At 36.1% G+C, this 24949-nt stretch overlaps 1 protein-coding gene across 9 annotated transcripts in view; it reads left to right on the top strand.

Annotated features, from left to right (window-relative positions):
- The window catches only part of trpm3 (transient receptor potential cation channel, subfamily M, member 3), a 170821-nt gene that overhangs the window by 127201 nt on the left and 18671 nt on the right, over positions 1-24949 (top strand). For all 9 annotated transcript variants that reach the window (XM_051108904.1, XM_051108896.1, XM_051108895.1 and 6 more), the window contains 8 exons: positions 11375-11447; positions 14564-14664; positions 14915-15049; positions 17904-17954; positions 19363-19503; positions 22619-22648; positions 23150-23442; positions 23819-24047. In XM_051108904.1, the coding sequence (XP_050964861.1) occupies positions 11375-11447; positions 14564-14664; positions 14915-15049; positions 17904-17954; positions 19363-19503; positions 22619-22648; positions 23150-23442; positions 23819-24047 (1053 nt within the window). The remainder of the gene's footprint in view (positions 1-11374; positions 11448-14563; positions 14665-14914; positions 15050-17903; positions 17955-19362; positions 19504-22618; positions 22649-23149; positions 23443-23818; positions 24048-24949) is intronic.

The raw sequence follows: 24949 nt of genomic DNA, 5'->3' as shown, positions 1-24949 counted from the left end.
TTTTGGCTGCACTATCCCTTTAATGGATCTTTGGAAAAATGTTGGATTAGAAGTACAGCGTTTTTACCAAAGTTTTTACCAAAATACATTTTGATGCCATTTGCTGAATTAAACATAATTTCACAAGGACATGTGACAATAATGTAGCTTATTATTGTTGAAAATGTGTATTGTTGCATAATGTTTCTTATTTATTTATTTTTAATACAAGTATGCAGAACGCAATATACTGCACAGTAACTACAACAACTCTTATGGAACTTGCATAAATGTATTTGAGTAGCTGTTCAGAACAACGTGTGGTGGTTTCGGTCTGGTTATGGACTGAAGTCTGCTAACAGACAAATATAGAGGACTTTAGAACTCACTGCTGAGATTTTCACAGAGATTTTCTGATGTATTTAGCAGTGTAGAGATTTATCGAAATCAATCGATGGGTTGTGTAAGAATGCTTAACAGGGTAGTTTTTGGCCTCTGAGCTACTAGTTGAAAAGCTTGAGGGCTATTGCTGATGCCACAGTACATACATTCATGCGTATATATTGCATTAGGGTGCAAAATATACCTTGAGGAACATTTCATTTGTGCGTGGTATGTTTGTGTTCTCAAGTTGAGATGCTCCATAACTTATGAATGTTTCATATCATAGATTTTACATATGAAGAGTTCAGATGCAAAGGCCCCTAAATCCATCTGAAGTATTTCTTTAAAATAAGCATTTCTGGCTACTTTGTATAGGTTTCTATGTAAGTACTGGTACTTCTGATTGGGCCAAGGCTGAAATTTTAAAGTAAACGTATTTGATGGATGTATACTGTGTCAGAAGCATTCACTCAGTATCATTATCTCATTTTTGACCGACATGGCTGTTAACTGTTTTTGCATCTGAATTCTTCATGTACATATATTTGCTCATCCTCTTGTTATTCCAAATACTTTTCAGCAGTATTTAAATACAATTACCAAAAACTGAAACCTGGTCATTTGGCTCCTGATTAGCAAAACAAACAAAAATGTGAGGTAAGATAAAAGTGCTGAGATATGAGAATAAGCAAATAATGCTTCTACTCAGATGAGCTTGTGTGCTTTGTGTTCAAGAGTGGGATAAGGAGATCTGTAGGGAGGTGTCTTCATTCAACTCTGTTCCTTTGAAGCACTTGAGCAGATGTTTAACCTGAACCCGACAGGACAGGCCTTCATACCCTCCTGCCTCTCAGTACATGACCTGACTACACCTCTCCAGATTTAGAAGGGGCCCCGGCAAACTGCAATTTATTACAACTAAATTAGATTAGATTAGGTTCCTTTTAGGAATTCAGTATTTCTGTTCTGTGTGAGATTAATTGGCACTTGACACATAAAAGAAGCATTATGTCAGTCTTTTGCTCCTCTCTGCAGTAGGCATTCCATCTCTTATTCAGGACTGAACTCCATTCTTAATATCTTTCCTACTGTGGAGGTCTTTGTTCCTGCAACCAAGGGAGGGATGGTTCAATTAATCAGACTGACAGTCTTTCTGTCTATTTATCGCTCTCGTTCTGTTTTCCTTGAGCATCTTCCTTTTGTTTCATGTTTCCGATAACTCAGAGAAGAGTTAGCACTGCTAGCTTTCACCTTTTCTAGGAAACATCATTGTTTTAGCTCTTGCTGAGGTGTGTAAAACTGTTTTTCAGTGTTAAAATACATTCTCCCAGTCCCAGCCCAGTCTAATATGTAAGGGTGTACAATATCTAATTGTTTATTTTTCCGTAATGGTAAAAAAAATAAGTATGTGAATATAAAATATTGGTGTGACAGAATTATTTTTTAGATTTTTTCCTGTATACACTAAATAAAAAGCCAATTATAGTGTATTCAACAATTTGTAAATATTACAATATTAATACTAAAGTCCTCTGAGGTCATTTTCACTATTGGCCTTAAAGTTTTCGTGAGCATTATGTTTAAAGCAAATGTCTTAACAAATGTCAGCAGACCAGGACTATTTTAAAGCCGTTTATTCATAAATCCGTCAGATCACTGTGGAAGACAATGCAACCGGAAGACAGAAGACAGCAAACGCAGCGCTAAAAAAGAGGCGGAGCTACGTAAGGTCACTGTTGCAATAACCAAGACGCAAGATGACGTCACTTACGTCATTAAACAAGAGAGCGCGTCCGCTTTATGATTTTTTTTTTTTTTTTTTTTTTTTATTTATTATGCAGTCAAAAATCACATTTACAACAATAAAAACAAAAAACAACAATGAGGGTTACATCCAATAATCCAAAGCGTATTGTATTATCTTACAGGATTTACACCAAGAAAGAGTCTTGATTGCGATGGAGTTATTAGAGTTTCTTATTCGTCCGCTTTATGATACTAGAGACGGGAATTCGGGCCAAACCGGATGTAATGTAATTTCTTTCACCCGATATTATGTTAATAAAACAATAGTAACAATGATAAATAGATCGTTTTTAATAACTGAAATATGTAGAAACTTAACACTTGCATCTCTAATACGCAGTGCCGTAATAGGAAACATCAAGCCGCTGGGTGGCACGATTGACCAATCAGAACCAAGTATTCCAGAGAACCGCGCAATAATCCGCTGCAAGTAAGCCTGTCATTGGTTGTTTTTTCTCTTTCGTTTTCGCATCCCATGGCAATAACCAATAATGTGAGTTGGGGGCGGACTTATGACCCTTTAAGGGAGCGTTTGGGGAAACTTGCTTGGCAACAGTCGCAGTTTGAATGAAAATAGAGTGATGTATCAGGGGATGACGTAGGTTAAGGCAAGAAGGGATACAGCTCTAGCTACTGGGCATGCGCACATCAATCTAACGTTATTTTTGTCACACTGTACAACAATAGTACTGTTTTTGTTTCATAGTAAGGGCTAAATTTAGGGTTGGGGTAGGTGCAGACATTAAAAAAAACAATTCAATAGGTAGAACAATTCAGTTCATTGTTAGTTTCTGGTCTGAGCTGTATCCCTTCTAGCCACAACCGATGACATATTGCTCAGCTGATGTTGATGGATGGAAAGATGGAGTCACATCCGGCCACATGTCGAATGGGTCAGTGACTAATGCGTCCAAAAGCTCCAAGCTGCCTTCGGAGGCAGCATTACAAGGCAGGAAGACATCAAGGAATGTCTGAATCCAAATTCTGCTTAACTTCCTGTCTCCGGAGGTACCTTCTTTTGATCGAATTTTGAAGGCAGCATAGATGTATCCTTCGCTGCCTTTGATTTTCCACAATCCTGTGCATGTGCGTCGTATAGGCTATATCAGGTGTGGCAAACTCCAGTCCTGAAGACCCGCAGCCCTGCAGAGTTCAGCTCCAACCCTAATTAAAACTCACCTTCCTGTTGCTTTCTAGTAACTCTTCAGACCTTGATTAGCTTGTTCAGGTGCGTTTGATTAGGGTTAAAGCAAAACTATGCAGGGCTGCGGCTCTCCAGGACCGACATTCACCACCTCTGGGCTATAAAGATATTCTGGTGAAATTAAACTTGTTACTTCATATAATAGATGAGATCTTGACCATGATATACTTTATGAATAGTAATAGTGTAAAAAGCATAATAAATAATATTGTTTGTAATAGTAGTATTTTATAAAAATGTTAAAAGGGTTCAAATGAGTAGTAAATAAAAATAATATTTACAATATACTACCAATAATAACGAAACAGCCACTAATAACAATGACCTGTTCTGCAATAATACTTGCAACAGCTTTTATTTTTTAAGCAAAAAATGCCATTCTCTGCTGCTTTTTTGACGCACAGACCTTCAGTGACAATGACATTGAGGACTTTATGTATTATTAAAACATTTATACATAACTGTTTAAGATTATTTTTCTACAAAATGTACAACTTAATCATTATGTAACCTAGCAATGACTTCACGTTAAGCTGCCTCTGAAGTCAGGATGGATGGACAGCTGACAGAGAGGAGACATGAACCCCTGGCAGATATGAGGAACAGTGAGTAGAGCCCTGTAGTAGGATCTAAGATGATGTGAAAGCACTGGGCTGGTGGAATGGAGGGCGGCGGGGATTGAGGAAGGAAATTTCGCCCCTGATAAATGAAGATGAATGTTTGCCCAAGGGCCCGGGTCACTGATGCATGAAGCAATCCAGCGTACAGTGAGAACAGCGTTCGCCAGCTCTCCAATGAGCGTTAGATACAGACTTACTGTATACAGCATCTAGCTATTCACATTCAAACTCACTGCTTCGATCAATTGAATCATATTTCAATTTGATTTTAATTAAAAACCTTGCAGATGTTTGCACTGATTAATAAAACAAGGGGTGCTGAAATTGCTTAAGTGTCAAACCAAATAATCAGTTGAGATTTAGTTTGGATTTGAACTGAGTGTATCCTGAACATTTCCAGAAAGATTTGGCACCACATGGGAAAAGACTCTCCCTGCTGGTACAGTCATGACCTAATGGTTAGAGAGCCGGGCTTGTAACCCAAAGGTCGCCGGCTTGATTCCTGCATCCAGTGTGTGTGTGTGTGTGTTCACTTCTCACTGCTGTGTGTGTGCACTTGGATGGGTTAAATGCAGAGCACTAATTTAGAGTATGGGTCACGACTTTCACTTTTTTTCACTTTACTTTTGTGTAGCAAGAGAAGAAAAAAAAAACTCCTGCATTTGTGCTCCTAATAACAGCTCCCTAATCTCTCTAAATTTAAATATAGTATAGAGTTAAAAATAGTGAGACAGAGACTCCTTAGCTTTTTTCTAAAGCTCCTGCTGGTCATAATTTCACACATCTCAATGTAGAGATAACCTTTAACAGCAGGAAGACAAGCCGTCTGATGGACAGGGCTATTTTCACTACTCACTGCAGGGTTTTTTTCTGACTGAGGCGATTCATAACAGACACTTATGCAGCAGGTCAGCATGCTCTCTTTGACGCACCTGTTGAGGCTGGTGAGGAATGAGGATGGGGAGTTGCAGATTTCCTAAAGGAATATTCCAGTACAAAAAACAGTTCTGTCAACAGAATGTTGTTGTTGATACCACAGAAAATACTTTCAACTAAGGAAACGTGTGTATGTATAAAATCAATGAATAATTTATGTAAGACACGCACAGTTCTCTTTTAAAACCTCAGATCAATAAGAACGTATATAGACTATAAAATTCCATCATTAATTACTCACCCTCATGTCGTTCCAAACCCGTAGGACCGTTGTTCATCTTTGGAACACAAATGAAGATATTTTTGATGAAATCCAAGAGCTTTCTGACCCTGCATAGACAGCAAGACCCAGAACTGTAGTAAGGACGTCGTTAAAATAGTCCATGTGACATCAGTGGTTCAACCGTAATGTTATTATGCTATGAGAATACTTTTTGTGCACAAAGAAAACAAAAATAATGACTTTATTCAACAATTTCATTTCTTCTGTGTCAGTCTTTAATGCACGTTTGCAAGAGTACCAGAACGCATCCCTTTAAGATTTACAGTAAATGCATTAGTGTTTGCAAACTGAGGGACAAGTTGATATTATTTTCTTTGGTAATGTGGCTTTGCTGTGAATAAATTTGATGTGGATAAGTATAGGTGTATTTAAAACAGAATATTCTTTTCGTATTTCTTAAATGAATGAATGAGAGATTTATATAGCCCTTAAAGTTTAAAACAACCTGAAACTGAATGTTTTCGTTAACGTCCACCCTAAAATTTTACTGAACCAGTCCTAAATGTTGCAGACTGGAATTTTCCAGACAAAAGTCAATCCACCTTTTTCTTCCTGTAACAGTAATGCTGTCATGTCCACGGGTTAAAGCAACCCCAACAACGTTATATTTAGCTCCTGGAATGCGAATTGTACCAGGGGAACCCCACCAAAAAAAACGAAACATGATTGGGCTAGTTTTGAGTAGCAATTGTTGGGGGAGGGGGGTGTGGGGGGTTGTTGTGTAAACCTGGCAACCCTGCGTAAGAGTGGGCTTCCAGTCTAGAATTCTGTGTTTTAATAGTTTTAAACCCAATTTTATGGAAATTATCCAAAAATATGATTTAAAAAAATTGACATCTTGTCAAATCTTTAAATAAGCTTCATTCCCAAATGAGCATGTTTTACGTCACTAAGATCACTAATTTAAGACAGGAATACAGTTGACGCTAGTTGTCAAAAGTCATAGCCAGTCTGCAGATTTTGGCAGAAAAATGACAGTTTATTTTCAGCACAGACTTAGATCTTTTTTTTTTAGCTTCAGACTATCAAAGTTAAATTGCTATCAAAGTAATAATTTTTAGCACATGCCACGGCAGTGGATAAAAAAAGAAACACAGTTCCTTAAGAAAACAACAGTGACACATGTAGTGCACGCAGAGATGACAGTTCCTCTCTTGCTCGTTTAGTGAACGATGGCCAGTTTTTCTGTTTACAAAGTCTGCAAGTGTATGCTGCCTAGTGTTTAAAAATATATGAAGAGTTCAGATGCAAAGCCTCTAAATCCATCTGATTTTCTTTAAAATTAGCATTTCTTTCTGGCTACTTTGTATAGGTTTCTACTTGTAAGTACTTGTACTTTTGATTGGGCTGAGGCTGAAATTTAGCAAGTCTGAAGTAAAAGTATTTGACGAACTATGTGTCAGGAGCATTCACTCAGTATCATTATGTTATTTTTGACCGAGATGGCTTTTAGCTGGTTTTGCATCTGAACTCATCATATTGAGATTTTAAAAACTGTGTTCAGATTTTTTAAAAGAAGTGTATTCTAGCTGTAGCTTAAGATTGTTTCATTTACGCATTGATTTGGATCACTGTGATTGTGTTTTTGAAAAGAACAGATCTGTTCATTTATAATAATTTTATCACTAATTAAACAAAGCTTTTTAGTTAACTGTGAGAAGAATTTACCTCGATTTTAATTTGGAGGCTGTGCCTTTATTAATCACTTATGATTTAACAAATGGCAGATTACAAATGCCCTGCTGTGTCACAGTTCATTCCAGCCCATGTAAGAACATTATCCAATCATTATTTACTGTATTATAGCCACATTTTTACTGAAATTAACACTGTGGTTGGCAGAGTGCACTGTGGTTGCATGATTGAGTACGAGCGCTGAATTGTATGTAGATCAGCAACGATGCAATGAAAGCAAAGACGCCGTCTGCCGCCTCTTAGAGTTGCCACTAAAAAGTAATGCTATTAGCAGCAAACAATCAGTTGAAAGACACGCCGACCTCAAGCGATTTAATCAATGTCATTGTGAACGCCCCTTTAGGATGTTGAGGTGCCATTGTGTTGTTTTTAACAAAGAAGAGGCGTTCAGGGCCAATGACAATTTGTTGGTAATGTGAACACCTATTAACCTAAGGCTTCCTGTTATCTCCATCACCACATTGCTGATGTGCTGCGAGTAATGAACTGCTCGGCCCATCTGAAGTAAACAATCATCTCTTTTTTACTAGCATTAATAGAGAGCTTGTTGTTCCAGCACCAGGTTGCAAGCTGTCTCACCTCTTCCCTAGGCTGTCTCGCCATTAATGATGCTAATGAGCCCCTCAACAGGAGCGTTGTATGCAGACCTAATGATTGCTCTGATATTTGGTGAGACACTCGTGGTATTACGAATGACTGTGGATCTTTACTGCCTCGAGGCTGTCGCTCCTGAGGACTGGGAGGACAGTTATTTGCTTAGTCTAACTGCAGTAAGTTTGTTAGGGTCTGGGGAAAGACTGTGATCAATGGTGGAATGAAGTAAACATCAGCAGCTTGACATATGAGATTTGTTGTCTAGGTAACAAAGTGCAATAAGGACGACAAATGCAATGGAGCAGTTGTGCCTGCAGGTGTGTGCTTGAGGTCTGTTGTGGAAAGGTGGTCTTAATGTTTGCATGTATAATAAGTAAATATTACCTATCTTTCAAATATTGATTAGGTTTAGTAGAGGCATAACCTGTGTTAAAAAGTTCAGCAGCGAATGGGTGCTTTAGTTGTTAAAACGTCCTCTGAGGCACATAGAGATTATTTAAATATCCATTATTGACCTGCTCTGTTCAGCTACTACAGGCTCATAAATCAGAGACATGTCCTGTAGGTCAGCTGTGTACTCTCAATATGGATATGAAATTTTAAAAAAGAACTAACAGCGCCTGAATCTCTCTCCTGCTGTGTTTAAGTGATGTGTGTTGAATTTAAAGGGATAGTTCATCCATAAAATATAAATGGATTCATTTGGAGTAGACGTGGCATTGTGGTGGCAGAAAAACACTGGTAACAAGTGGAGTGAAACGGGGGAAAAAAACTTAGAATCAAAGGTAAAATATATTGTTGTGCCTTTTGATGTCAGAATCGGATTGCAAATCATTTTTATAGAATACTGTTGCCAAAGACGCCATTTGAAGTTAAACGCAGACATTTAAACGGACAGACTGATGGATGAAACCTGCTAAAGCATAAATTTGATTTAAACAATAGGTCTACATAATATTCGCATATGCAGTTCATAGGGAACATATTATATTAGCCCTACAGTTACAGCATGAAATACTATTTAAACCTATAACATTTTACATTTACCTATTTTATCTCACAATTCAGACTTTTTTTCACAAATTTATGCAAGTTTATATCTTGTATTTTGGACTTTATAACTCGATTTAACTTAACAAAGGCAAGTTCGTTCATTCTAAGTGGAAAAAAGCCAGAAATGTGGGATATAAACTCAAGAGAGAGAATGATGAGTTGTTTTTTCTTATCAGAATTGTGAGATATAATCTATATAATTGTGAGAATAAACTAATTTTAAAATTAGAATAAATTTGCCTTTTTTATTCTTCTAATTTATAGTTTCCATAGACTGCCACTTGAACACTGTTATTTTCTGTCACCAGATATACTGTAAAAAATAAAAAACACAATTTGTTGAGTCCACTTAAAATAATTTGTTACCCTGCTGCCTTAAAATTTTAAATTTAGTCAACTAAAATAAGTTTATTCAACTTGAAATGTTAAGTTGCACTAAGTAACAACTTAGATATTTGTGTTTGCTAAACTTAACAGATGGGTAAGTAACCCAGCTGCCTTAAAATTTTAAGTTGATTTAACTCAAATATCTAAGTTGTCACTTAGTATAATTTAACATTTCAAGTTGAATAAACATTTTTTTAGTTGACTGAAAGTAAAATTTGGCTGCCAGGTTACAAATTATTTTAAGTTGACTCAACAAATTGTTTTTTACAGTGTAGGCTCCGTCCACAAAAAGCATCATCATTATTTGCAAACAAAAGACATTGGTCTATTCTGCCAGGATTATTCAACCTCTTGTCATTTCAAACCTGTAACATGGAACAGTTAAAATAAACAGTCTAAAAACGTTTATCAGGATTTTTAAGGAAAAAGAATGTCATAAAGGTTTGGATAGACATGATGTTGGATACACGTCATTATTTACTCACCCTCAAAATTGTTCCAAACCTGTGTGGTTTTCTTTCTTCAAAAGAAGATGTTTTGAAGTATCTGGGTAACCAAAAAGTTGCTGGTCACTGCTGTTTTCTATAGTATATTTTTTCTATACTGTGGAAGTCAATGGGGACCATCAAAGGTTTGGTTACCAGTATTCATCAGAATGCCTTCTTTTATGTTCAGGAGAGGAACGAAGTTTGTAAAGGATTAGAACCACTTGAGGGTGAGTAAATGATGACAGAATTTGTTTATTTATTTATGAACTAAAGTTGATTGTTTGCTGTTTACACACACATGCAAAAGTATTTCTTGATTGTAATCGATTCTCATTTTTATGAAACAACTTTGATTCTTAAATCCCAAAAGTTATTAGTGTAGCCTTTTTTCAGTTAATGAACAGAACATTGTAGTACATCTCTCATCCAAACAATCACAATAAGCTTTGTGCTTCGTTACTTTTGATATGAAATTTCAAGATTTCAAATTCAGTCCACTTTGTTGCAGTATTCAAACAATAAAGTGTTTCAACCGCGGAAAGACATCAGTGTAACAGCTTGTAAACAATATGTCACGTAACGTCACATTTACCTCAGAAAAAAACATATTCGGTGACCATAAACTTGTTAGTCAGATAGAGAAATTAACTCTATAGAGGAGCATTTAGCAAAATATGTGCAAAATATAACATATTCATTATGATGTTTTACAGTTCTTCAGTGTTTAATTTATGTTTGAATAAATCTGTAAAGTTTTTATGAAAGCCACCATTTAAATGTTTATATTTCAAAAAACTAATTGGAGTAGAAATATAATTATGTAATTGTAACATTATTATTATAAAAGCTTAATTGAGTGTTTGAATACAAATCAGTTAATTTTAACCTTCAATATTATAGTATTGTAGTACCAACTGGCTCTTATGTATATTTTACAACATTAGTTTTTTTTTTCTTTGGGAAAATTTGGGAGAAAAATTCAGTTTCAAACTGAATTGTGAAATTTGTGTCAAAACTCAGTCCTAATTAAAAGAAAAATCAATACATTAATATCATAATATTTGTTCTTTCATAGTATAAACTTTAAAGGTTAAATTGACCTATACTGTATAAGAACATATTGTAAAGGTCAATATCTCTCATGCCTCAAACACACACACAGAGTTAGGTCACCTCCATAGTCACAGGGTCATCAATAACTGTCACTTTAGTAATTGGCCGTCACTATACTCTTTGTAGAGGAGATGAAGTGCTTGTTCAATACGATTACATTCCATTTACTCTCCAATTTCAACAGCAAAAAGATTTTATAGAGAGAACCTCACTGCACAAGACCTAAGCATAACAACATTACTTTATGCATCAATTCTGAACTATAAGACATTTTGAAGGATTATATGTTCCGTTATTTAAGCTCGCTGAAGTGCTCCAATTCTTTATTCTGTCGCCGCCACCACCTTTCAAGCTCTCACACACACCCTAAATGTGCCATCATTTCATGGTGGCTTGAGGGGATGAAAATGAAAACACCATTGACATTAGGCTGAACCAATCCTCCCACTTCCACACATAAATTCATTAGTCCATACCAGATGGAAAATGGCTACTGAAAGAAAGGTGGATTGTTCAAATGACAAGCATTAGATTAATGGCCTGTATGTTATATGTTCTGGAATTCAGAACACACGCGCTGCATATGGTGCTGCAAGGTGCCCTTCATGTGTGACATTGCAGTGATTACAGAACTGCAATTGCGGTTATGACGGTGCTTGCTGCGCATTTCCGTAAATCCCTCTAGCTCTGTTCTTGTCATTTTTTTCTCTTTGCTATTGCCAAGACACAAAGCAGTTATCACTATGATTGGATTTGCTTATCATGCTATCATACTCAAACAGTTGTGACGTTCATGTGATGCCAGCAATAATGCAATATCTCTCTTCCTCAGATAACAGTGTTTCGGATGGGATCAGAGGGACACCAGGACATTGATCTGGCCATTCTAACAGCTCTTCTGAAAGGTAATATTTGTACATTTGTGGATACTCATACGTTTCTATGGACTTGTTGGTTTAAATCAGGCTATTTAACATAATTCAATCACATACAGTTGAAGTCCAAATGTTTACATACACCTTGCAGAATCTGCAAAATGTAAATTATTTTACCAAAATAAGAGGGATCATACAAAATGCATGTTATTTTTTATTTAGTACTGACCTGAATAAGATATTTCACGTAAAAGATGTTTACATATATTCCACAAAAGAAAATAATAGTTGAATTTATAAAAATGTCCCTGTTCAAAAGTCCCTTGTTTGTCCTGAACAGTTAAACTGCCCACTGTTCTTTAAAAAAATCCTTCAGGTCCCACAAATTCTTTGTTTTTTTAGCATTTTTGTGTATTTAAACCCTTTCCAAAAATGACTGTATGATTTTGAGATCCATCTTTTCTCACTGAGGACAACTGAGGGACTCATATGCAACTATTACAGAAGGTTTAAACGCTCACTGATGCTCCAGAAGGAAAAACAATGCATTAAGAGCCGGGGGTGAAAACTTTTGAACATAATGAAGATGTGTGCATTTTTCTTATTTTGCCTAAATATTATATATATGTTTTATCATTTAGTACTGTCCTTCAGAAGCTGCAAATCTGTGTCATTCATTCACACAGGATTCATGTTTAAATTTACGTTTTGATTTACACGTACTGACCTACTTTTGATCTATTCATCCAAAATTTGGCAAATTCTGTGGCATTCCATGTTATATAGTAAATTTTATTTTTCTGACTGGATGCCACGATTCTGTCTGCATTTTCTGCATCACTGAAATCATAAGGCCCTATGATTCTGGTTGTAAAATAATGATGAGGGCTCTCTCAAACATCTTCATTTGGGTTTCCAAGTCATTCACAGAAGTGTCGTCCAGGTTCTGTCTGTCAAAACATTCATAAAATGTTAAAAAGAGAATTTTCTGATCACACACTAACTTCCATTTCACCACCCACCAACTTTTTAGTGCCTGCAATTGTCAGGTTAACATTACGTTTTACACTGAACGGAGTGAGTGAAGTGCAAGCTGTACTGGCTATGCTTCTTAAGACCTACTTTTAAACCCATATCAAAAGATGGGATTCCAGTGAAGCCTTTGCTTCAAGAGCTCCATGAGTTGGTCTGAAAGCCAGCAGCATGGCTCTTGCATAATTCACAGTACTGTGCAGCGCATCTAAAGAATGATTTAATCATGCCGTTCCCAGCCCTTCTTTTCCCTTAATGAATGTATGGGATGTTTATCAGTGGGTAAATAGTCAAAAACATATAACATGTTGTTTTTTTTATTAATTTATGCCATATGTATATCACTAATGCTTACATGTATCGTAAAAAGCATGCTTGTTGTTATGTCTTTATAGAAAACTGACTTAGAGAGTGTATATTCGAATGACTGGAAACACGGATTTCATTATAAATCATGCTTTTATCAGCAGTGTTGGGGGTAACGCATTACAAGTAACACGAGTTACGTAATATTACTTTTTCCGAGTAACTAGTAAGTAATGCATTACTTTTTAATTGACAAGACAATATCTGAGTTACCATTTATTGATTAAAAGCTCTCCTGTCTCCATGTTGAGAGAAATCTGGAGTAAGATGATAGTCCTAGAATAAATGTGAACATGCATTAATTCATCTCACACACAAAAACAGAATCAGTATTGCTCAAAATGAATAAAAACAGTGAAATTCAACTCAGAATATGACGCAAACCTGCAATAATTAAATATGTTAAATAATACAAATATCCTTTATGTATTTAATCCCATTTTATTAACCGATGTCTTTGCTGCCGACCTTCGATGATCCAATTCAACCATACTAATAAGCAAAAATTACTCAAGATAATCTAACATTTGTTTTCCTTTTTTTATTGCTGAAGAGTTGACTTTTTTTTTCTTCTGCGGTCTACTGTACAGACGTAAATTTACTTTTCTCAAAGCCTGAGGCTTTTGGTGTGAAAAGGCTTTTACATTTGCCAAAAATAGAACTTTTTATATTAAAAACAAACAAGCAAGCCCTGCCCAGATTTAAAAAGTATCGCAAAAGTAAAGTAACACATTACTTTCCATTAAAATTAACTAAGTAACTTAATTAATTACTTCTTTAGGGAGTAACTCAATATTGTAATGCATTACTTTTAAAAGTAACTTTCCCCATCACTGTTTATCAGTAACTCAGTCTTTCCATGTTTCATTGAGCAAACTTGGATTTATTATGATGTATAGTGTGAAATTAAAGCGAGAACATAAAGCTAACCCCTGCTAGAGTTCAAAGCAACAGAAAACAGCAATTAAAGCTCATCCTCAGAGACTTAATTATACATAATTATGTGACCAATCTTTGCTGATACAGCGCCTTCCTGTTGCTGAGGACTTTTTTCATCTGGCATCAGTACAATAACGAAATACATCATAAATTGCAAAAGCACAAGGTGCCCCACATGGCCACTTCCAAGTATTACAGACCTCCACGTTCATATTTTAGGTTTAACAGCCCATAAATAGAGTTGGGCAGGATATTTTCTAGCACTTAACTGAGATTATGCAAATATGGTTTAATACATGGCAACACCTAGACAAGCCACGGAGGTGTCTATTTAATAGACTGTGTCTGGAAAGATTACCCTCATAAAAGTAAATGTAGAAGCACCAGGCCAGAGTAAGTAAAGACAAATGTCCTGCTGCTCAGGGGGAAGGTTTATTAGCTTGAAGCAGGAGCGGAGCAAAGTGCCAGAGACCCTGGAGAGTGCTTTCCTCCGTGATTTATCTCTAAAATCAGCTTTTTAAACAGGCATAACGCTATGCATTGTAATGATGTGAGAGCCGGGGATTCCTTAGGATTCTCCGCCGTGCGAGGAACTTGTAAATCAATGGAAGTTGAGGGTGTTTAAGCATGCCAAGCATTTTAAAGACATCAGACTGTAAAATTAGTAATGCTTAATAGGCATTTAGCTGCACACCGCATCCATTATTGTATATGTTCTCGTTAACATATTCCCTAGGGCTTTTTAAAGATGGTTTTGTTAAACCAAGTGAACTCACTTTAATTATGTGCCCTTTTGCTTGTCTGTCCAGGGGCCAATGCATCAGCTCCAGATCAACTGAGCCTGGCTTTGGCCTGGAACAGAGTTGACATCGCTCGAAGCCAGATCTTCATTTACGGACAGCAGTGGCCTGTAAGCAATATCCACTCACTCCAACTCTGTAATTCATTTAGATACAGAGATACTTTATTGATTACAGAGGGGACGAAAAGCACTTCTGTGTAACTCTAAGTCTAATTAAACACGGTAGATGCTAATGACGGCGGGCTGCATTTCGACCGGAATAAAATTCATGAAATCGATTCATTGCTGTGCACCTGTATGTCTGTTTCATTGTGTGCTGGTAATTCTGGACCTGGAAGCTTTGTTTATGTGTGGTTAGGTGGGCTCTCTAGAGCAATCTATGCTGGACGCACTGGTGCTGGACAGAGTGGACTTTGTGAAGCTGTTGATTGAGAATGGAGTGAGCATGCATCGCTTCCTGACGCTGTCCAGACTTGAAGAGCTCTATAATACGGTAATGTCAGATTATAACGAGATTTTTCAGTGTGGTCTCAGACTTTTGGATCCCACTGTACTATTTCTGTTTCCCCACACATACACTACTGTTCAGAAGTTTCAAAAAAAACTTTTGATTCATCAAAGAATTCTGAAAAAAGTGTCACAGTTTCCACAAAAATATTAGCAGCCTGTAAATATGAGCAAAGGTGGCTGTGAAAATAAATCTGCATTGTTTATCCTTTTGATCTTTCATTCAAAAAATTCACAAAATTCTAACCTTTCATTGAAGTAAAACAATGGAAAGTGGGGGGGAAATCTCATATTGAAATCAATTTTTCTCTCCAGTTCAACTTGGCCAGAATTATTGGCACCCAATTATTGCAATGTCCTTTTCCAACATAACAGCTTTTTCAGAGTTTTTTTCTATAATGCCTGATGAGTTTGGAGAACTTCTGACAAGAGATCAGAGACCATTCTTTCATGCAGAATCACTCCAGATCCCCGGCTTTGTCTCTTCAGTTCACCCCACTCGTTTTCTATAAGGGGTTCAACTCAGGTAACTGGGACGCCATGGCAGAAACTATATTTTGTGCTCAGTGACACATTTTTGTTTTGATTTTGATGTTTGTCATTGTCCTGATGGAAGATCCAGCCATGGCCTGTTTCTAACAGAGGTAATTTTTTTCCTGTTTGCACCAAACCCATCTGGTGGGTTTGCTGCCAAAAAGCCCCTTTTTTTTAGTTTCATTCGACCATCGAAGCCAGTCCCGTTTGAAGTTCCAGTCGTGTCTGACTACCGAATATGCTGGAGTTTGTTATTGGATGAGTTATTGGATGAACAATCTGCATTGTTTATCCTATTGATCTTTCATTCAAAAAAAGCACAAAATTCTAACCTCTTGAAGAAAAACAATGGAAAGTGGGGGGAAATCTCATTATGAAATTAATGTTTGTCTGTAGTTCATGTTGGCCACAATTATTTGCACACAATTATTGCAACGTCCTTCTTTCAAGATAACAGCTTTTGAGTTTTCTCCTATGCCTGATTAGTTTGGAGAACACCTGACAAGAGATCAGAGACAGTTCCTTTATACAAAATCTCTCCAGATCCTTCAGAGACCCAGCTCCATGTTGGTGCTTTTTCTCTTTAGTTCACCCCACTCATTTTCTATAGGGTTCAGGTCAGCGAACTGGAACGGCCATGTCAGAAGCTTCATTTTGTGTTCAGTGACACATTTTTGTGCTGATTTTGATGTTTGTTTTTTGGATCATTGTCCTGATGGAATATTTAACCATGGCCCGTTATAAGATTTCCAACAGAGGCAGTCAGGTTTAGATTTTTAATCTGTTAGTATTTGATATCCATGATGCCATGTATTTAAACAAGATGTCCAGGACCTCCGGCTCCAGTATTTTTAACCGTGGGCATGGGGTACGTTTTATCCCTGTCCCATCTGGTGGGTTTGCTGCCAGAAAGCTCTTTTTTTTTTTTTTTTTTTTTTTTTTTTTTTTTTTTTTTTTTTTTTTTTTGTTTAAGTTTCATCTGACCATAGAAGCCAGTCCCATTTGAAGTTTCAGTCATGTCTGACAACTCAATATGCTGGAGTTTGTTTTTGGATGAGCAAGGAGCATTTTTCTTGAAACTCTCCTGAACACCATGTGGTGATGTAGGGACTGTTTGATTTTTTTGGACAGTTTTTTTAGGCTTTCTGACCAGAAGACTTAACTAATCTCTGCAATTCTCCAGCTGTTGTCTTTGTAGAGTCTTTGGCCACTCAAATTATCCTCCTCACCATGCATTAGGATGATATAGACACGCGTCTTCTTCCAGGCAGATTTGTAACATTTTTAGTTGATTGGAACTTGGAACTCTTAATTTTTGCCCTGATGGTGGAAATGGAGATTTTCAATGCTTTAGCTCTTTTCTTACAGCCACTTTGTATTTTTTTGAAGCTCAACAATAGTACCAGAACTATATTCTTTAGTTTTTCTCCTTGTGATGGATGATTAAGGGAATTAGGCCTTTGTGTTCCTTATATTTATAATCCTGTAGAACAGGAAGCCATGGCTGGACAATTTCATGCTCTTAGTCAACCTGGTGTGCTAAAAACTGTAAATATGATTGGGAATATAGCCTACTTCAGAAATATTTTACTGAAAGTATTTCTAGAAGTGCCAATAATTGTGGGCAAGATGCACTGAAGAAAACATTTCATAAAGAGATTTTTACCTCCACTTTCAATTGTTTTACTTCAATGAAAGGTTAGAATTTTGTGAATTTTCTAAATGAAAGATCAAAAAGATAAACAGTGAAGATTTCTTTTCACAGCCTTCTTCACTCTTAATAATAAAGGTTATTTATTGGCATCAACAGCTCCATGAAGAACCTTGAACATCCATGGAACCTTTCAAATGGAAAAAAGTTTCCTTATAGTTGAAAAAGTTTTTTAAAATTTTCCTCAAAATGGTTCTTCTGTGGCATCACTGCAAAAACACCCTTTTGGAACCTTTATTTTTAAGAGCGTTTGCTCATATTTTCCAAGGGTGGCAATATTAGTGGAGGGCACTGTATATAATGACCTACAGTAAAAAAAAAAACAGGCTTATGCATTAAAAAAAAGGTTTTGTCAGTCAATCCCAAAAATATGGCATGTAACATTAAATTACATGCACAGTAATATTTAAAGCTGATATCGGGTAAATTTAGCTTTATAAAGTGTAGAAACTTAATTTGTTTCATCACACTCACCCTTATCTTCTTAAGTGAGCAATCCCTTTGAGGTAACGTTCTTTTTGTTTTTAAATTAGTATTTGTGGTTAGATGTAACTGATTCTAAAAGGTTATATTTGTTTCTGTTTGTCTTGAATAGAGGCATGGTCCATCCAACACTTTGTACCACCTTGTTAGAGATGTGAAAAAGGTAAGAATTCACTGTGCATGCAGCTGAGAGTGTGTGTTTCTGTATGCATGTGTGTACATGTGTGTGACTGGATGTCAGAGTGTGAGTGTAAGTGTTAGATTAGTCTTAGATTTCTGTTGCATATTTAGCAAAGGTGTCTTTCCTGCTTCTTAGCCCTGACAGAGAGATTTGGCCAATTAGTTGCTTTTTTTTCTGTCTGTGTCCTCTCTTGCTTGTTTCAGTGGTTTTCAGACTATAAAACAGTCGGAACAATGGGTTTGTTGCTTCTTAGGGCGCTCATGTATAGCTCGTTTTTCTTAATTACTATTCCTAAGTGCATTTTCAAGACATAATAGGGCACATGGTTGCCTTCCTTTTGCACTCTGGTGATTTTTGCACTCTTCTCATAGCAACATTTGAGCATAAACTGCAGTTTCTGCTTAAAAAAAAAAAAAACTTTTTTAATGCAGGTATACTGTGAGGTTTTTAATCTAGTCTTGTCTTTGTCTAAAAAATGACTTTTTGTACTTTTTGAAGGCACAAACCTTCTCTGTGTCCCTGGAGATTAACATGATGTTAAAATGGGTGCCACATCAACTTACTCTAGTGCAAAATGCCTTGCACAGATGAAATTCAGCATCACCTGTGATTCTGATCAGCCAGTTGAAGCATTTTGTGGCATTTGCTGAGGTTGAAGTAATTAGCCCAGCTTAGAAGATCCATGGTGGCTCTGCATTGGTAATTACAGAACCAGAGCAGAGCCTAGTTATCATAGTCTGTGGGATGTAATTTTGCTAAAAGGGATTTGGCCCGTAGATCTAATGAAAGGAGGAATCTTAGGACTTCATGTTCACTTCATGTCATTAAGTCGTACAATCAAAATTTCAACATCCTGATATGGAGCGTCTAATTAGAAAAGCTCACTAATATCAGCATTAACGTAAAGATGAGTCAAATCATTAAATTAGCAACTGAGGCATCGCTCCTTATCACTTTCCCCCTCTTTTTGTCCTGTCCATTATTGGACTCACTTTCTCTCTCCTACGCTCTGACTCTCAGTGGTTTTTGTTTTTATAGAGAGGCTAATTGTTTTCACGGTCAGTTCAATATGGCACCAAACCCTGATTCTAGACTTGCTTGGTCTTAGTGGGATGTTTGTCCCTTTAATATGATTCTGTCTCACTGACCTTGTGTGTTCTTTCCAAGCAAGAATATCCAGGGTTCAGTTGGATCTACCTCAAGGTGAATCAGACAATCTTCTTCAATTATCTTGATTCCTTCTAGCAGTGTGTTTGTGGAGTGAGAACGTATGGGTGTGTATGTAGTTGAGCGCGTGGTTGGTCGCTGACCTTACGGTTTGTTTATATTTTCATAGCCATAACTGTTGACATAGGTTCAGTGTTGTTATGAGTAACCTTTTTGTCTTCAGGGTAACCTGCCCCCTGACTACCGCATCAGCCTGATCGACATCGGATTGGTAATTGAATACCTCATGGGTGGAGCCTATCGCTGCAATTACACCAGGAAGAGATTTCGGACCCTCTATCACAACCTGTTTGGACCCAAAAGAGTATGTTATTGAGGAAAATGGCGTGAAGCATATATATATATATATATGTGTGTGTGTGTGTGTGTGTTTTTAAAGAAGTTTCTTCTGTTCACCAAGCCTGTATTTATTTGATCCAAAATACAGCAAAAACAGTAATATTGTGAAATATTTGTACTATTTGTACTATTTGAATATATTGTAAAATGTAATTTATTCCAGTCATCAAAGCTGAATTTTCAGCATCATTACTCCAGTCTTCAGTGTCACATGATCCTTCAGAAATCATTCTAATATGCTGATTTGCTGTTCAAGAAACAGTTTTTATTATTATTATTAACAATATTCAAAACCGTTGAGTACAGTTTCAGCATATATCTGAAATAAAATGCTTTTATAACATTACACACTATACCATGCAAAAGCTTGGAGTCAGTATAATTTTTGGGGGGGTGATGATAAAGACATTTATAATGTTACAAAATAGTTCTTTTTTAGATAAATGCTGTTCTTCTGAACTTTCTATTCATCAAAGAAACCTAAAAAAAATTCTACTCGGCTGTTTTCAAAATAATAATAATAATAATAATACATGTTTTTGGAGTAGCAAATCAGAATATTAGAATGATTTCTGAAGGATCATGTGACTGGAATAATGATGCTAAAATTCAGCTTTGAAATCACAAGGATAAATTACATTTTAATATATATTTAAATAGAAAGCAAATATATTAAATAGTAAAAATATTACAAAGGTTTACTGGTTTTGTTGTATTTGGATCAAATAAATGCAGGCTTGTTGAGAAGAGACTTCTTTAAAAACATTAAATATTACATTAAAATCTTATATATGGCATATATAATGGCATGTATGGGCGATATGGTTAAAAAAATGATCACAATAATTTTTTTCATATCAGTCGATATTGATAATTATCATGATAAATGTCAAATTTTTAATTCTTTCAAGTTTAAAGACAGATTTTTGCTACAGTGTGAAAGTTGTAAAAACCAGATGGTTAATTGTGGCTTTAAACTATTCTTTATGGTCAGAACATGACAAACACCTTTCCTTAACAAAATAAATTAAAATCTTAATAGAAAAAAATTATTTCTTAGTTCTGCATGTTTTAAAGAGTAATATTTTTTCAAATCAAGAAACAGGTTTGTGTTGCCTGATAATATTAATAACAATATAACATTTTTTGTCTCTAAGAAATACACATTTGATAGTATTTTACAGAGTTGCAGATGTAGATTTATGTTCATTATCAAAATCAGTAATATCTTAAAAATTGTAACAACCTTAATTTTATATGGTGAAATTTAATTATTCTGACTGTTTGGGGTTTTTTTAATTAACCATTACTCTTTCGTAGTAGCATACATTTAGATCATGATAATAACAGTTCAAACCACAAATATAGTACCTCAATACCATGGTAAAAATATAATATGGTTTCTAGGTTTTTGTATGAAAAACTGTAGTCTAAATACATTTAGTATAAAAGCATAAACGCTATAGCTTAATCACAAAAAAAATACTTTAATTATATTCCATTACTCCTCTTTCAATACATTTAATACGTCTATAGTAATAATATAATAACATTCGGCACAAAATACACCCGCATTTCTGACACAATACCACTGTGCAGTTAGTGCTACCACAGTAAATCTATGGTAAATGATGGCGATTTGTAGAGCCTTCTGACTGTATCGTTGCGCACAGTGTTTCTCCTGTTTGCCAGCGTTTCATTTGGCTTTAAACTGAGTAATTTGTGTTTCTCACTGAATTCAGGCGCTTCACACTGGATCTCACAGCACTGTTCAGTGACCGAGTCTAATCAGAGATGAACGCATCTGCTCTAATAAGTTTGCTCCACGCCGCCTTTTGAACTTTGATCCGAGCGGATAAACGGTCCAAGTGGCGCGCTTTAGTTCCGCCTTTGCCACATAAACATTATATTTAACATTTAACATTAAACTCTTGTTATCATTTATTGAGGAAATTTGTATCGCGCAATAATTATCGATTTATCGCCCAGTTTTTACCTAAATTATTTCAACTTATTAATGGAATTGCTGTGGAGTATGAGTATCCAACTCTTGGGTGGGGAGGTTTGGGGAGACCATATTTTATGTGCCAAACTGGCATCCCATCAAAGGCACAGCGGCTGACCTCAAAGACTCCTGTAAAATTCATAAATGCCTAATGTGCACATTTTTCTCTTTGTAATGGTATTTGAAAATGCTTATCCTGCTTGCTCAGCTAAAACAAGCTGTTGTTTTTTGTGTGGAGATGATCTTGTGTGTTTATGTGCATATAAATGTGTCTGTGGAACAGATTTTTTTTTGTTTTTTGCTTTACAAACACAAGATTATCCCCTCAGTTTCCCATAAATGAAAAAAAAATCCAAAGGAAGTTTGTAATGTGTTTTGCTCCGTTTTTTTATCAGCATGTCCCTGGCATCTGCGAAAAAAAAATATTTTCCATCAGAGCTGCCACAGAGAGATGGCATATGGGACACAAACTAGATACTCAGTGCAGAGCAAATTTCCATATAGCGGCACTTCAGCTGTGCGGAGTAAACAAGAGTCAAGACAAATTCTCAAGCCACTGACACCTGGATTATATCTAATTTTCTCACATTTTTAGCACCTCTGAAGGCTTAGGCATCTAAGTCACAAATTTCAACTCTCTGACGGAGCAAGGATTTCAGGGGGTGTGAGGACATTAAACATTGCTGCTCCATCATGCCATTGTCACAGGAGCGTTTCATCTGTAATAGTAGATTGCTAGTACATGATGTGTGTCTGAGAGTGTGTATTCATGAATCTATTCATGCACTTCAATATTGTGAGTACATTTTATTGCACATGCACATACGCACATACATCGTTCCACATGTGCCGTCATACAGGCTTGAAATAGATCAGACATCTGCAGTGCCACCAGAGGGATGCTCTAAATTTATCACTGCATAGCATAAAAAATCCTGTCTACTCATTAAACATGCCATGTTTTTACATGTGTACCAGAAGGATGGTGAAACGATTTGGAAAATGCGTAAATCAAATCTAACGTGTCTTGTTATTTTTGTCCTGCATGTTTTTTTGTTTTGTGTGTGTGTTGTAGCCAAAAGCCCTGAAGCTGCTTGGAATGGAGGTGAGATTTATTTCTTAATTTCATGTTCCCACTGCTTTCCAATAAAATCCCCACTGAGTTTCATTGAAACGCTTTCTGTAAGCTCTCCTTTGATTTGGAGGTTTGAAACCAAGTAATGAAGGTTCACAATGAAAATGCTCTCTGCATTGCATGTTCAGAGGTTTATACAAAAATTCAAATATTATAATTACCTACAATTATCTTACATTTGTGTTTAATTGGTGTCTTACAATTAATAATCACATTTAGGATATAAACTATAGGTAAATGTCCTATTTTGCTGTTTTCATATTAATATGTATGTTTTATAAATACATATATTTTACAGATTTTATTTATATTTAAAATATATGTATATATATAATATTTAATAACTATATAGGTAGATAGGTGGAGAGGTTAATGCAATAATTATATTATTATAAATTAATAATAACAATGTTGATGTTGTCATATTTAAACAATAATTGTTTTGTTTTGTCTTTTATCTTTATCATTTAGGATGACATGCCCATTAGGCGAGGACGTCAGAAGACCACAAGGAAGCGAGAGGAGGAAGTAGACATTGACCTGGATGACCCAGAAATCAATCATTTCCCTTTTCCATTCCATGAGCTGATGGTTTGGGCAGTGCTGATGAAACGGCAGAAGATGGCCCTGTTCTTCTGGCAGCATGGCGAGGAGGCCATGGCTAAAGCGCTGGTGGCCTGTAAGCTCTGTAAGGCGATGGCCCACGAAGCATCAGAGAACGACATGGTAGATGACATTTCACAGGAGCTCAATCAAAACTCAAGGTATGAATGTAAATATGTGTTATGACCTAGTTACCTCGAGGATGAGCATTTAGATGAGGATTTCACCTGCACGTCCTGTTTCTATTGCTGTTGAGTGTACAATTCTTGGGTGGGGAGATTTGGGGAGACCATCTGTTATGTGCCAAACTGGCATCCCATCAAAGGCACAGCGACTGACCACGAAGAAGACTCTTCTAAAATTCATAAACGTTTAATGTGCACACTTTTCTCTTTGTAAAGGTATTTGAAAATGCTTATCCAGTTTGCAAACCTAAAACAAGCTGTTGTTTTTCATCTAGAGATGATCTTGTGTGTTAATGTGCATATAAATGTGTCTGTGGAACAGATTTTTTCCCCCCTTTTTTTAATCCATCAGGGAGTTTGGTCAGCTGGCTGTTGAGCTGCTCGATCAGTCGTATAAGCAGGATGAGCAGATGGCCATGAAGCTGTTAACCTACGAGCTGAAGAACTGGAGTAATGCCACCTGTCTGCAGCTGGCAGTGGCTGCCAAGCACAGGGACTTCATCGCCCACACCTGTAGCCAGATGCTTCTCACCGACATGTGGATGGGACGTCTGCGTATGCGCAAGAACTCTGGCCTAAAGGTCAGATTTGGGAGAAAGATGGCTCAGTCCATGGTCTCATTGATAGACATATTACATAATAGGGGTGTGTTAAAATGTGGATTTCTCGATTTTAATCGATTCTCAGTTTTCACGAAACAAACTGATTCTTGAATTCCAAGAATCGATTAGTCTAGCCTTTTTTCAGTTAATGAACAGAACATTGTAGCGCGTCTACCATCCAATTAATCGCAATAAGCTTTGTGCTTTGTTACTTTTGATATGAAACAAAGTTTCAGATTTCAGATTTTCAGATTTTGTCCACTTTATTACAGTATTCAAACAATAAATGCTTTTTTGGCAGTTTAAAGTTTAGTGAAATATCATTGTAGCACCTCAGTTCAAGAGAAGGGGCAGTGCAAAGCGCACCTAAACTGATCATGTCTTCCACTTTAATACCAGTTATAGCTCAAAATAAACATGAATAAATGTCCAAAGGAAGGTATGTTAAAAGAAATTGTACAACTTATCGAAATCTGTATCCAGTCTCATGTAATCACTGATTGCAAAAATGTAATCAGTGTTTCAACTGCAGAAAGACTTGTAAATAATGTCAAGTAATGTCACATTTACCTCAGAAAAAAATGCTTGGTGACCATAAACTCGTTAGTCAGATGAAAAATAAACTCTTTTATGTAGACTTGCATGTATTTTTACAGCATTAGTTGAAAATGTTTTTTTTTTTTTTTACTTTAGAAATATTAGCATGTATTATACCTGATATATATCCAAAATAATCGATATTGAATTTAATTAAATCGAGTCACAAGCTTGTAAATGCAAATTTAAACAAATTGTAAAATTTGTGTCAAAACCCAGTCCTATTATATACAGTTATGTCAGTTATTGCCAAGGGCTTACTCTGGATTCATATTTTTATTTAT

Source organism: Labeo rohita, chromosome 5 (genome assembly GCF_022985175.1).
Source record: "Labeo rohita strain BAU-BD-2019 chromosome 5, IGBB_LRoh.1.0, whole genome shotgun sequence".
Taxonomy (NCBI): domain Eukaryota; kingdom Metazoa; phylum Chordata; class Actinopteri; order Cypriniformes; family Cyprinidae; genus Labeo; species Labeo rohita.
This window is presented reverse-complemented; position numbering and strand designations above follow the sequence as displayed.